Consider the following 14,633-nt stretch of genomic DNA (forward strand, 5'->3'; position numbering starts at 1 on the left):
AAGGTTTCGGCGAAGCGGGCCGAGCCGTCCGAAGAAATGATGCGAGTCCGATTTTATCGTTGCTTGCCGAGGGAAGGGGGACCGCAGGCCATGCCGTAGGCCATCAGCGCTGGCGGCGTCGCTCCGCAAACCCTTCCCTGCCCTGCCCGCCCCTCATCCAGGGCGTTCAGGGCGCGTCGGCGCGTCAGAACGAACCAGAACCACCCCGGCGAGGCAACGCACAGTGGGCCAGAAGACCGGTGGAGGCGGCCAAAACTCTAGACGCGTTTTGAGCTCCAGAGTCGCTAAGCAGGACTCGAACCGATCGTGTGACCCCACCAATGGATTGCTCTCCGAACGAGGAATCCATTGGTGGGGTCACACGTTCGATTCGAGTCCTGCTTAGCGATTCTGGAGCTCAAAACGCGTCTAGAGTTTTGGCCGCCTCCACCGGTCTTCTGGCCCACTGTGCAACGCCAGGGCTACGCAGTCCGCGGTGTCGGTGTCCGCCACTTCCCCGGCCTTTCTTAGGAATGGCAGAACAAAGGCGCGACCACAATCGATACCGCGGGGAGGCGACCTAGGCCGCGAGCATGACGGGTCGACGGGGGCCTCCGGGGCGCCAAGCCGCCAAGCAGTGCGCGGTGGCGAGCGACGGCCTGCTTCACGCTGCTTTGGCATTTGGACGTCCCCGCGCGAAGCGCTGCAAGCCGGCTGGAAGTAGGCCACCGGGGTGTGTCCCGTGAGGGGTGGCCCTGCTAATGAGAGGGACAGAGAGAGATGCCGTGCGTGCCGTCCCACCCCGATAAGGCCGCACTAAATAACTCACCCGCTGAGGCTCAAATTAATAAGAGCTAACAGCGGCGCCGCGCTCTCTTTTCCGCACTGCTTATTTTTTTTTTCGCTTCTTGGCACTTTTATTTTCGATTTTGTTTGAACTTCGTTGTAGGTGTTGTTGCATTTCGGCCAGGGCGTGTCGTTGGAGGCGATTCCGGCAGCCCTCCGTCCGCCGAAAGGTCCTCGAAGGTCACGGAACCCCGACCTAGTAAAAATAAAAATACACTGGCTCGGCGCACTCGTTCTTCATGGCTCTGCTCGGCGTGCTGGGCGTGCTGGGCGCGCGGGCTAACTTGCCCTTCGACTTCCTGGTCAGCCAGTTCAACGGCCTCCTCCGGCACGCCCGGCACGCTAGCCTCCAGCACGGCAACTCCCTGCAGTGAGCCCCCAAGCGCCGTCCACCAAAACTCCCTGCGTTTCTCTCAAGAAGCACCAGCTTGGCTCTCAAAAGTCAGTCTCAACCTTGGACTTTGGAATCGACGCCTCATGGAAGAGCCAAGCTCTCATCGACTCAGACTCAGACTGGGGAGGCTATCTTTCCTGGACAGTCCCTAGAGAGGTCCAATCCCTGCGGCCCGCTCGTCGTCTGCTCTCTGAGACCCCTGCGAAGAGCGTCCTAGTCCGTGCAAAAAACTCCCCGCCGCCCCGCCGCGGACCGCCGTGCCTGAGGTTCTTCTCCGCCGGTATAACGTGTCACCCTAGTAAGGACGACCTTGTCTCGTTTTGCAGTGCAGGCGAGCATGTGTCGGGCCCGAAATGGCATACGATCATGTGTGGTCTAGCCCTTAATGGTAATGGTAATGCCGGGTAGGCAGCCCGCTGCTCGGCCGCACGCGTGCTCGGCGGCACGGCCTATCCCTCGCTTTGCAGGCGCGCGGCTCTGCAGCGCTCGGCCAGCAGACCGATTCCGAGAGTCGCTTTCGTCGCTCTGTCTCTCTCGCTCTCAAGGGGCGTCCCCTATGGGTGCGAGAGAGACAGGGCGACGAAAGCGACCCTCAGTTTCCAGGGCGCTGCGGCGCTCGCGCAGACTTTGCTTGCGGCACCGTCGTAGGTTTCTTTCCCTTTTCCTATTTTTATTTTTTTGTGTCGATGACCGCGGAGGCCGCCAAGCCGCAGGGAGCGAGGCTCGGAGCGAGGGGTGGCGGCGGGAGGGTTAAGAATGCAGCTGCTTATCGCGATCTCGGAGTCGTATGCAAATGCAGTGTCGGAGCGGCCGGCCGCGCGGCGCACCGCGGCGCACCAGCGCGAACCGGACTCGACCATTTTTCTGCGCGCCCCCGCGGAAGCGGGTCGCCAAATTATTCAAATGTAATTTTAAATTACCAGTAATGTTTTTCAAAAGTCGACTAGTGTATTATGCTGATGATCGATTTATTGGCGGGAATCGAACCAAAAGTCAGGGGGTAGTCACGTATGACTGTCCCGCCCTGCGAGTCTGACACTAGCGTAGCCGCGCGGCGCCAGCCATTCGCTTCCAACTTCATCTCTTGCTGAACTTTTTATTTTTCGCACTGCGTTGCGCCCGGTGGTGCAACTCGTTCGAGTTCGGGGCGGCCATGAGGCCCAGGTGTCACGCCAGTTGGTGCTCCTCCCTCCACAGGGCCTCGACCGCGCTTCGCGCTTCCACCCACGCGGCCCGCTCTCTGCGCCGTCTCTCTCGCACCCATGTGGGACGCCCCGCGAGTGCGAGAGAGACAGAGGAATGGGTCTGCAGACACGGTGGGGTCCGAGTGAATGTACTGAGAGGCCCGCCGGGGAGGGTGCCCTGCCAGCCCGACCGGCCCGGCCAGTCCAGCCAGCCCCGTGAGTCATAGACGCAACAACCCCGCGGCCGCGGCGTGGCTGCCCGCCCGTACGCACCGCCGGCAGCGCTGTAGCGTAGCAACGGACGTGTTGTGGGTCCTGGCCGGCCTGGCCACCAGCCCTCCCCGCACCCTCCAGGGCGAGGGGGCGAGGACCTGTGTCCGGCGAGTCACGTGTGTGTGTGTGTGTACACGTGTGTGTGCGTACACGTGTGTGTGCGCACACGTGTGTGTGCGAGCGTGTGTAAAAGTGTGGAAAAGTGTGATTTGTTTGAAGTGAAGTGCCATTTGTTTCCCTCCCGAACCAGAATGACAAAATCAAGGTCCCCGCCCCGCCAAGCGCCGCGGGCACCTCGCGTCAACATTGTCAGTATTTCTCCTCCAGAGAGGGGGGGGGGAGGAGGGGGGGGGCAAAAGAACGAAGCCATGTGGGGTCAGTGCAGGAGCGGACCCTTCAACTCGTGACCTTTGGCCCCCCACCCCCTGTCCGGCGGGTCCGGCCCGAGGTGCAGGTTAATGGGTTGCCGTGAGTCGGAGCAGGCCGAGCAGGCCGCGTCGCGGGTAGAGGCTCCACCGTTTGTTCGCCACCCCACCGGAGGACTTGCAACACACTGTATTGTTTGTTTTCCGAAGTGCTCCGCTGGAAAACGAAGACGACTCCGTGCACGGTGTCGTACACGCCTTGCGCACCAGAGACTTGCACGCGGGTCGGGTCGAACGCGTCCAGATCGCCGCGCCGAAAATTAAATCTGTGGCCGGCGGCGGGGTTCGAACCCGCGTCACTTTGGTGCCAGTGCTCAGAGGGCGGTTCCGCGAAACGGGTGGCGGGGGCTGCAGCGATCGACGAAGGACTGCAAATAGGACCGGGGGCCGCAGACTGCGACAAGACGTTGGGACGAGTGGGCGAGAAGGGGAGGGGTGAGAGAGAGGGGGAGAGGGGGGGGGAGTCGGGCAAGGTGGCCTGGTCACCAATCGATGCCCAGAGGTGTGGCCATTCCAGCAACAGCTCGCCAGCGCCAGCGAGCAACACTAACGACCAAAGTAGGCCAGGGATGCGACGCGCCGGGGCGGCCAGGGCGGCCGGGGTGTTCCTGTGGGCCTCGCGAGGGCCGCGCCCTTCCCGCCCATTCTGCCGCCCTGCTTCCTGCTTCCGACCCGGGGAATTAAAATTAGAAGCCCTCGCCGGAAGAAACGCGGGCCCTCCGATTTATTATTAGCGCACAACCCGCGCTCTATCTCCCTCCAGCGAGTGCCAATCCGTTTGTCTTTCTCTCTCTTTCCTACGTCTGACGCGACGAGTGCCATTCGGACCGCATGGACGGCTGCGTGTATGTGGCCTCGTATACGCCTTTATACGACTCGCCCCCTCCCCTCCACTAGCAGACCGCCCCCCAACGCCAACCCCAAACCCCAAGCGGCCGACACGGCGTCACTGCGCGTCGCGCGTCCTTCGCGCGGCCGTCACGACACCCTTCCCCTCCCCTCCCCTTCCCTCATCTCCCCTTCCCTTCCCCTCCCTTCCCCCTCACACACACTGCACGACGTAATTGGCGGCGCATGATAGCCATTGATATGCATCGCGGAAAACGCCCCGATCGGACGGAAAAAGGGAAAAAAGGGACAGTACAGGTAACGGAAGCGGAGTCGGGGTGCCCCAGTAATTTCGTCAGGGATCGCCCTGCAGTGGTGTGTATTCTGTGTCGAGAAAATGCGCGTCGCGGGGCGCAGTTGCAGTTATTTTTGGATGATGGATTCGCTCGCCTTTTTTAAGAGTCTTGACCTCCTACATCGCGGCGGCCGCTTCGCGCGCCGATTAGTAATCGCATTAGTTGGGCTGGCGGGGCGGGCAGGACGGCAGGTGGGCCATCCTGGGCGGCGCATTTTCAGTTAATTACATCATGCACCGCCAGCGAGGCTAGCCAGGCAAGCCAGGCTAGCGAGGCGCCGGGGGCGCGGCCTAGACACAGAAGTGCAAGGGCTGCTCCCCACCCCCTCCCCCACCCCTTTCCCTAGGCATTCCAGTGCGGTTCCGCCGCACGCTATTCGCCTGATGGCGCCAACGCCACGCCACGCCACGCCACGCCGAGCCACGCTGCCCCGCGCGTCGCGGTGGTCGCAGGGCCGCCGCTACCGCCGCTCCTCCAGGACGGCGAGGGTGGCTACCGCCGCCGCCGCTGCCGTCGCCGTCGCCACCCCTCCGGCGCCCCCCGCCACGCCGCGACGCGCCGCCCCGACCACCCTGGGCCGACTCGCCGACGCGGACCTCAGTGTGTATACATCGGCGGCCGAGGACGGGGGAAGTTCGGTGCGCCGAGAACGCCGTGAACGCCATCGCCGCGGCCCGGGGTGCGTCTTTGTGTCTTCCTTGTGCTGCCCGCGCGAGTCGCGCACGCCGCCGCCATGGCCATGGAGTCGTGTGGCATGAACGTCATCAAGTACATCCTCTTCGTGTTCAACCTCATCTTCGCGGTGAGTGACTGGGCGGAAAACCGCGGCTAGAAAAAATATCGCGATATTTTTTCTTGCGGGAAAATGAGTGACAGTGAGGGATGCCCGTCTTTACCCGGCGGCCAGGCGCTCGCCACCCTTACGCCGAGCACTAACAAGACGTATAGACCGTCTCAAATAGCAGCCAGCAGCGAGCCTCCCACTTCCCCGGCCACCGCCCTCCGCAGCAACCTGACCCACATGTGGGAGTGCGGGGCACCCCGACTGGCCCCTGTTCGCCTTACCTCCGCCATGCTACGCGATGCGTGTACCGGGCCAGGCCCGCCTCTATTTTGGATGCGCAGTAAACATGGCAGGGTAAACAGTCTGCAGGCCGAAGCCAGTTAGCAACGATACGTTCCAATCACCGAGTGTTCCACACCCTTGTTTTATTTTTTAAAAAATATAATTCTTTAATGTTTTTTTAATTTATTATTTTGCGGCGCCACGTTCAATATTGACGGCCCCCGTGTTATGATTGATGGCCGACCCCGTCGTCATCGACTGAGTGGCATGCGGCGGAGGGCGGGGCGGGTGGGGTGGGGGGGGCGGGGTGGGGCGGGGTGGGGCGGGGTGGGGTGGCGCACGCGACGTCTAGGGCGTCCGCCTCAACCACCATAAATTGGCCGGTAAACGACCTAAACGCCTCGGCTCGGCCCTGCGCTGTCGCGATCTGTTGTTGTTGGTGTGCCGATGCGTTCTGCCTGCCCCTGCCCCGAGCACTGACTACACCAACCCGCTTTCACGCGCACTGCCCCGCACTCTCCTCGGCCCCGCACAGTGGGCCAGAAGACAGGTGGAGGCGGCCAAAACTCTAGACGCGTTTTGAGCTCCAGCGTCGCTAAATGGGACTCGAATCGAACGTGTGACCCCACCAATGGATTACTCTCCGCACGAGGAATCCATTGGTGGGGTCACACGTTTGGTTCGAGGCCCATTTAGCGACTCTGGAGCTCAAAACGCGTCTAGAGTTTTGGCCGCTCCGCCGCCGGTCTTCTGGCCCACTGTGCCCCGCGTGGCCGCGCCGCCGAGGGTGCTCCAGCCGGATGGCTGGATAGGGGTGGGGCGGGTAGGGAGAGGTACACTGGAGAGGGACTCGAGTCGAGTGGCGGTGTGGCGGTGCGGCGCGGCGACGCCCTCACAGGTAGGCAGCCCATCGGCCGCCAGCGGAAGTGGAGCCAGGCGAAGCCGAGCGGCCGACCGCGCCGAGGGCGCCACTTCCACCACGGCCTGCCTGTTGATGCCGAGCGAGCTTCCCGCGCCGCAGCGGCGCCGCCACCGGAGCAAACCAGCGGCAGCGAGTTTCTGGTTAAAAGTCGCCAAAATGTCAACGACGGCGCGCCCCCCAGGGGGCTGGCGGGCCTGGCTAGGCCTAGCCGAGGGCACGCACGCCGAGAAGGGCGCCCAGTAATGACTGTCGCGTAATTAAATTTCGGCCAGGCCGGCACGCCCCTTTGCCCCTCCAAATAAATCATTTCATCGGTTTGCTTCGCCGAGTCCTCGGCGAGCTGTCGGCTCATGGCGAGGCCAGCGGGCCGGGCGCCCCAGGGACTGGACGGGCCGGCGAGCTCCTGGCGGCCGACGGCGCCGGCAGCTTCGCGCCTCATGTTGAGCCAGCGGCCTCCCTGCCCCACAGCACTCCACGTCGTACCGCTCAGCGAGTCCTCGGCGAAAGCAGTCGCTCATGGCGAGCCACGGCGCGCCCCTCATGGGACGCGCTGGAGTGTCGAGCCCTGGCTAGCGCCTCAGCGCGAGGGCCGCACGCGAGCGCCTCATGGCGAGCCCACAGCACGCCTCATGGCGAGCCCACAGCACGCCTCATGGCGAGCCCACAGCACGCCTCATGGCGAGCCCACAGCACGCCTCATGGCGAGCCCACAGCACGCCTCATGTCGAGCCCACAGCACGCCTCATGGCGAGCCCACAGCACGCCTCATGGCGAGCCCACAGCACGCCTCATGGCGAGCCCACAGCACGCCTCATGGCGAGCCCACAGCACGCCTCATGGCGAGCCCACAGCACGCCTCATGGCGAGCCCACAGCACGCCTCATGTCGAGCCCACAGCACGCCTCATGGCGAGCCTGAAGTCACATGGCGGGCCCCATGCGGAGCCTCTGAGCGTCCTGGCTATTTCCTCATGGCACGGTGAGCCCAAGGCAACGGCACGGCAGCCACCTGGAAAGCCGAAAACCTCATGGCGAGCCTCCTGCAGAGCGTCCTGGCGGTAGTCCCACGGCTCATGGCAAGCCTCATGACAAGCCCCAGGCTGACAGGCGACCTTTCGGCGCGGGCACGGCATGTCCAGGCCGTCCGTCCGTTGTCCGTCGCCGCCACGGCCGCGCAAACGTCCTCACACCGGCCGCGACGTGCTTGCAGCCCCTCCAGCCCCTCCGGCCCTCGACGCCACCCCGTGACTCCTGACCCATGCAGACCTGGCCGTGGATCTGGCCGGCCAGTCGGCGGCCCGTCGGCGGGGTTGTTCTCGCGCCGGTGCGCGGCGAGGTGCGCGGTGGGGCACAGTGGGCCAGAAGACTGGTGGAGGCGGCCAAAACTCTAGACGCGTTTTGAGCTCCAGAGTCGCTAAGCAGGCCTCGAACCTTACGTGTGACCCCACCAATGGATTGCTCTCCGAACGAGGAATCCATTGGTGGGGTCACACGTTCGGTTCGAGGCCTGCTTAGCGACTCTGGAGCTCAAAACGCGTCTAGAGTTTTGGCCGCCTCCACCGGTCTTCTGGCCCACTGTGTGGGGTGGCGGCCCGGGTGGCGGTCCCGGTTACGACGGGGCATTCTTGCCTCGGCGCTGGGGAGCTGACTTTCATGCCGCCGTAAAATGTGTCGCCGGCCGAGGGGGGCGAGGGGGCGGCGGGGGAAGGTCACTCAAGTTGATGGCCTTCATAGCCTCCTGGGAGACGGGGTAGCCATCGCCGAGTATCTGGAGCATCCCTGGCGCCGCACTGGCCGCTCTATATGGGGGTGCTAAAGTAGGGCGACGGCCGCGCGAGGAAAGGGTTTTATTCCCGTGCTCGTATTTAACCCGGTTTCGCCCTGCCGCCCTGCCCCACAGCTCTCCGGCGTGGGCATCATCGTGGCCGGCGCCCTGGTGCTCAGCCAGTTCGGCGGCTCGCAGCGCTTCCTGGAGGACCGCATCCTGGCGCCGCCCATCGTGCTCATCGTGGCCGGCTCCATCGTGTTCCTCATCGCCTTCCTGGGCTGCTGTGGCGCCATCAAGGAGAACTACCTCATGCTGATCGCGGTGAGTCGCGGGTTCGAGCCCCGCCGGACCAGAAGACCGGCGCAGGCGGCCAAATGTCGAGACGCGTGCAGAGCTCCAGAGTCGCTAAATGGGACACGAACCGAACGTCTGACCCCACTAATGGATTCCTCGTTCGGAGAGCAATCCATTGGTATGGGGTCACACGTTCGGTTCCAGTCCCATTTAGCGACTCTGGAGCTCAAAACGCGTCTTGAGTTTTGGCCGCCTGCGCCGGTCTTCTGGCCCACTGCGTGTTGCGTTTACCGCCACCCGTCTGACGGCTTGGCTGGCCTGGCTCCGCAGTTCGCCGCGCTGCTGCTGGTCATCTTCATCGTGGAGCTGGCGGTGGGCATCGCCGCGGGCGTGGCCAAGGACGACTTCAGCGACGCGCTGCGGAACACCCTGCGGAACTCCATGCGGAACTACACCCTGGACGAGGGCGACCGCCTGGCCTGGGACAACGTGCAGAAGCGGGTAGGTAGCCGATGACAGACGAGGCACAAAAATGGAAAAATGCGCAATGCAATTCTCACGTACTCTTTTTTGGTTTGTCCGGCAGATGGAGTGCTGCGGCACGGACAACTGGCGGGACTGGAACGGCATCCTGCGCGCGCCCGGCGAGCTGCCCTACTCGTGCTGCGTGCGGTACTCGTTCGGCGGCTACGAGCCGCCCAGCACACTGGGCTACCAGACCAACCCCGCGTGCCAGGCCACCGCCAACCCCAACTTCGTGTGGCAGCAGGGCTGCTTCAGCAAGCTGGAGGCCGTGGTGCGGGACAGCAGCGTCATCGTCATGGGCGTGGGCATCGGCATCGCCTTCGTCGAGGTGCCTCCCCAGTCCCCACAGCGCGCAGCACAGTGGGCCAGAAGGCCGGGGACGGACGCGTTTTGAGCTCCAGAGTCGCTAAACAGGTCTCAAACCGAACGTGTGACCCCACCAATGGATTGCTCGTTCCGAGAGGAATCCATTGGTGGGGTCACACGCTCGGTTCGAGTCCTGTTAAGCGACTCTGGAGCTCAAAACGCGTCGAGAATTTTGCCCGCTTCCACCGGTCTTTTGGCCCACTGTGGAGCGCAGACTTCATTGCCACCACACTGTGAACACTTTGTTTGCCTCTTATTGTTGACAATTTCAATGCTAAATTTCCTTACAAAAAATTGATGGCGGTAGCCCGCAACAAGTACAGGAACTTCGATGAAAATGTCTTCAATTTATGATGAAATTGTAATCGTTTGAAAGAGATGAAAGTGCCATCCACAATTTTGTCATAGAGTGGCAAAAATAGTTTCCGTTCTGGTGAAACTAAAACTAAAACTCCTTCCAGATCGCTGGCATCGTGCTCGCCTGCTGCTTGGCGTCCGCCATCAAGAAGAGGGACGACGACTCCAAGTGAGGGGCGAGGGGGGCGGGGGGCGTCAACTACATCGCCATCTCGACGTCATCCTGGAGGCGGCGCGGCGGTCGCCGGAGAAGCTGGTGCCTTTCATCGGGGACACGAGCTCGTCCCGTCAAATCAGCAGCAGCAGCGCCTCTGGAGGTTGTTGAGCGAAACAAGTCTCAACAACTCTTTTTTATTTTTCTCAACGAAGGGCTCAAACTGCACCTGACGTCATCGTATCCAAGTCGTTGAAGGCCATCTCATATTACCTGATTATCTATTTTCGTTTTTATCTTTTACGCGCTGTGTAATTAAACATCGGATGTTTTTTTGGATGCCCTACTAATTTTCCCCATTCTAGACTTAACTTTGGCCAGCCAGTAACTTGTGATTTCCCAACTCTGTAGCAAAGTAGTAATCTAGTCGCGAAACACCTCGCTTTGTGTCAGTAGTAAGTGTCCTTTTTTCCCTTTTTTTGATCAAGTCATGTACTCTAAGCAGGCCGCTAAATTGGCTTGCAGCGAATGTTCAAGCATCCCCTCATCGGACCAAAACCGTCCAGCGACAGAACTGCTATCGAATCTACGCATAATTGCATTGCTAAACGTTGCTGTATGCTAAGTAAACTATTTCGATGTCTTAATTAGAACCAGTGTCAAAGATACATACTCTATTCCTAGCTATATCTAGTCTTTAGCGTTTATTTTTAATTCAATGAGTTTTCATTGAGAACAACCATTTACGAGGCACTGTCAATGTTTTAAACCTTTCCTTTGATCGGGAGTCTCGGTCGAGACTCCACAAAGCACTGCGGGTTTGTCCATCGGTGTGGGCATCGGGCATGCTTCTTTGGCCTTGCGGTTCCGAGAACCGAAGGACGCACCCACAGTGGCGCAGCACAGCGGGGCGGGTCCTTGGCCGAGACACCCGGGCGAGCTTTCCGTCTCGTGCACGACGTGACTCCAAGGGTGTCGAACCCGTGCCGCACAATGCCTGTTTTATAATTGTTTGCCTGCCCGACGTAGTTACCTCTCTGCCAGGAACGCCGTAGCAAGCTGTTCTCTGTGCGTCAAATCCAAGTCATTAAATACCAAATTGTGGTCACACATTTTAACTGATAAGCACAACAATCACGTGACATATGTTTCTTTACTCCTTGTAAAACTAGGCTGCAATATTTGTTACTCCGTATGTTTCTTCCTCCTGTGAAATAAAGAAGAGTTTATCTAATCGTGTGAGCCTTCGTCACTTCGTCGCTTCGTCACTTCGTCGCTTCGTCACTTCTCGGCGCCAACAACTCCTCGCCGCCACGCCTCGCCGACACAATTCTCAATGTTTCTCTCTCTCTCTCTCTCTCTCTCTCTCTCTCTCTCTCTCTCTCTCTCTCTCTCTCTCTCTCTCTCTCTCTCTCTCTCTCTCTTTCTCTCACAATGGAGTGTCATTCCGACTGCAGCTTTCCTCGTATCAGATAGCAGCCCCCCCCCTCTTTTCCAACCTAGACCGCGGAGGTACGAAGGTGAACGAATAAGCGACGACCAAGATAGAGGCACTCTACGACTTGTCACGGAAGTGGTGAAATACTGAATCGCCGCGCCGAACTGTTTGGGTGTGTGTGGTGTACACAGTAAAAACGTAGGGCACTCGGTTAAACTTGGAAGGTTTCCGGAAGATCTTACAGTGGAGGTATCACTGCTCGACATTGCTACAGTGGCACGGGTCAGAGGCGACCAGGGCTAGCTCGGGCGGGGCCGATGCGGCCGAGGCCCGAGGCCGAGGCCTTGGAGGGCTTGATGCCGCATCGCAGCCCGCTCAGTCAAACGCAAACAGTCGCAGACACAAAATCCGGCCTGCCCCACTGCAAATATTGTGCTTCCTTAGGGGACGCCGCCCAGAGCCCACACCGCGCCGCGCGCCGCATGGCGCAGCCCTAGCCCTGCCGTAGCCCAGGCACGCCCTCGCCAAAATGACGCATCCGCGCGCGCTCTTCAAATACCGCGGTTCCCTGCGAGACGGTGTGGGCGACGAAGACCTGGCGGGGATCACGGCCTGCTGTGCTCCGTCCATGCATACTTCACGTCCCTCAGGCAGACCACCCCGGCCTCGCCCGAGCCGTCAGCAGACTGATTCCGAGAGCCGTTTTCGTCGCTGTCTCTACCGCAGTAGTATAGGGAATGCCCGAGAGCGAGAGAGACACAACGACGAAAACGACTCTCGGAATCAGTCTGCAGGCGCGGAGCGAAACAAAGAGTGCGTGCGACTTATTGCCTGAGCACCGCCTTGCACCGCCACGCGGCCGCTTGCTCGCGTTGCCCGTACTGCACTTGAAGGCGGGGCGCGGGGGCCCGGGCCGAGGCGGCGGTGGGGACCCCCTGGGTGGGGACCCCCTCGGCGGGGACCGGCCCGAGACCTGAACCAGACGGGTCAGTCGCACGGCGGTCGTGCCAACCCAGCCCGGCGGACACCTCGCGGCCGTGCCTCGCGTCGCCTGGCTCCTTGTCTCCGCGTCCGCGTCATCGCCGTGCAGATAGACAGGTCGGCCCGTCGGCCCGCGAGTGATGGTCCTGGCCGAGCGCGCGGGGAAAGCCCGGCCGTCCTGCCGCCGTCGCGTCGCGCGCTCCTCCAACGAGGCCCCGAACCTGTCAGCGGTGAAACCCTGAAACCTGCTGGAGGCAGTGCAGTGCCCCCGCCACGACGCGCCACGCGCCACCGAGGTTGGTGGCAGTGTCGCTACCGAGACCGAGGCTACGCGGCTACGCCAGGCGGGCCGCCATGTTGACCTGAGGTGTCATGGCGGCGTCCGCACGATGCCTCCGCTACCTGGCCCTGGTCGCTGACGTCCTGTTCATGGTGAGTGCCCGCTCCCCTCCACCTTCCCGTCGACATCGTCGTCGTCGTCGTCCTGGTGTCGGTGCGCGAGCGGTCGCAGCGAGCTCTGACTCGCCCCGATAGCACGGCAGCCAGGCCCCGGCCGGCCGAGAACGGAAATCGCCCGTTCATTGTTTACCAAACCTTTGCCCTGGCGAGCGAGGCGAGTGAGCTGTGCTAAGGTGCTATAGTTCGCTCGCGTGTAGACCTCGCCACCGGTTTACAGAGCTGCCAACCATAGCAAAACAAACTTCGGAATCTGAAAAAAAAATAATTGGAAACTTGCCTTCAGCACATGTCAATTATGTTGTTTTCTGGCAGACTCATTCCGCTCATCGCTTCACCGCTCTGTCTCTCTCACACCCACACGGGACGCCCCGTGAGTGCGAGAGAGACGGAGCGAGAGCGGCCATGTGCGGAATGAGTCGACGCCCCGTCGCTGAACGCGTTGTCTCTGCTGCAGGTGGTGGGGCTGACGGCGGCGGTGTTGCTGCTGGTGCTGCTGCTGCCCCTCGTGTCCCTGCTCACCATCCCCAAGTGGCTGCTGCTGCCGCTGCTGCTGCCGCTAGCGCCCGCCCTGGTGGCCATCCCCCTCGGCTTCGTGGCCTTCAGCGTGACGCGCAGCGAGCGCCGCTGGAGGCTCATCGGGGTCACGGTGCTGCAGGCCCTCGCCGCGGTGTGCATGGCGGTGCTGGCGGGCTGGCAGGTGTTCCTGTGGTTCAGCCCCCGCGTCGAGGCCGACTTCGCCGTGCTCATGAACGAGTCCCTGCTCGACCCCAAGTGGCACACCGCGTTCGCTGAGGTGCGTGCACGTTGCACAGTGGGCCAGAAGGCCGGTGGTGGCGGCCGAAACTCCGAGTCGCTAATGAGACTCGAACCGAACGTGTGACCCCACCAATGGCTTCGTCATTCGGAGAGCAATCCATTGGTGGGGTCACACGTTCGGTTCGAGGCCCATTTAGCGACTTTGGAGCTCAAAACGCGTCTAGAGTTTTGGCCGCCTCCACCGGTCTTCTGGTCCACTGCGCGTTGCCCTCCGAAGCGCCGGCCGGGCCGAGGGTAGGCAACCCGCCAGCCTTATGCGCGTGGCGGGCCTGCCTATCCTCGCCCCGACGGGCGCTCCGGCGGCTTGGACCAGTGCTTCGTCGCTGTCACTCTCGCACCCCTGCGGAACCCCCCACGATTGCGAGAGAGACAGCCTGGTGACGGTGACGGCCTTCTCGTGGTGTGCAGCTCCGCTGCTGCGGCCCGGCCGGCCCCGCGTCCTTCCACGGCTCCTCGGGGATCCCGTCGGCCTGCTGCCTCCGCGACGAGCCCGCCCCCGGGTCCGGCGCCGCCCCGGGCCCGGGCCACTGCTCCCAGCTGTACTCGCAGGGCTGCGTGCGCCCCGCCACGTCCCGCATCCGCGCCGTGCTCCGGGACAGCGCGGCCGTGCACGGCGGCGCGGCGCTCCTCATGGTGACACCACTCATCTTTTCCTTATTTTATTTCCCCGACAATATTTCTTCTATTAAAAATTCTTTAACCATTTCCTTCTCTTTTCAAGTTTTTGTGTGCGGTGTCGTCAGCCTTCTTCGCCGAAGCTCTCAAGCGAGCAAGCGAAAAGAGGCGCGAACAGCAATCGGTAAGTGTCCTGAAAACAATTCAATTGTGTTCCACTGTTTGGGAAAACGTGTTGTCCATGCGGTGACTGTCCATCTGTTTTCAGGCACAGGAGGAGAAGCCGCTCCGTTCTCCAATGCTGAACCAAAAGTTCTGAACAGTAATGCTGGAGAGCTTACTTAATATTTCTGTGATAAATTTGTGAAATGGATTCATCTGAGTAGTGCCAGCTTATGTTTTTGGCAGATTTTGCGTTGACTCCGACAAGCTGTGCATACTACTGTAGGTTTTTTGTGTTTTTTTAATCATTTAAATAAATGTTGAAGTTTACACAAAAGAATGTCCGAACTAAACTGTCAACCCAAGTGAAGGGTAAGTACAGACACAACGATACAACTTTCCTTTGTGTAAAAAGTTAAAGGGGAA

The 14,633-nt window shown here is 61.2% G+C and overlaps 2 protein-coding genes across 2 annotated transcripts; both read left to right on the forward strand.

Annotated features, from left to right (window-relative positions):
* Nucleotides 1–4,898: 4,898 nt before the first annotated feature.
* Nucleotides 4,899–10,970, forward strand: LOC117651845 (CD63 antigen-like). Its single transcript, XM_034396271.1, has 5 exons — nucleotides 4,899–5,087; nucleotides 8,173–8,361; nucleotides 8,665–8,835; nucleotides 8,921–9,187; nucleotides 9,687–10,970. The coding sequence occupies exons 1-5, from the start codon at nucleotides 5,019–5,021 to the stop codon at nucleotides 9,753–9,755; spliced, it is 765 nt and encodes a 254-aa protein (XP_034252162.1). The 5' UTR covers nucleotides 4,899–5,018; the 3' UTR covers nucleotides 9,756–10,970.
* Nucleotides 10,971–12,165: 1,195 nt separating this feature from the next.
* LOC117651765 lies at nucleotides 12,166–14,547 on the forward strand. Its single transcript, XM_034396090.1, has 5 exons — nucleotides 12,166–12,587; nucleotides 13,069–13,407; nucleotides 13,839–14,063; nucleotides 14,152–14,229; nucleotides 14,314–14,547. The coding sequence occupies exons 1-5, from the start codon at nucleotides 12,528–12,530 to the stop codon at nucleotides 14,362–14,364; spliced, it is 753 nt and encodes a 250-aa protein (XP_034251981.1). The 5' UTR covers nucleotides 12,166–12,527; the 3' UTR covers nucleotides 14,365–14,547.
* Nucleotides 14,548–14,633: the final 86 nt, after the last annotated feature.

The sequence above is a fragment of the Thrips palmi genome, unplaced genomic scaffold, assembly GCF_012932325.1.
Source record: "Thrips palmi isolate BJ-2018 unplaced genomic scaffold, TpBJ-2018v1 HiC_scaffold_6, whole genome shotgun sequence".
NCBI classification, from domain to species: domain Eukaryota; kingdom Metazoa; phylum Arthropoda; class Insecta; order Thysanoptera; family Thripidae; genus Thrips; species Thrips palmi.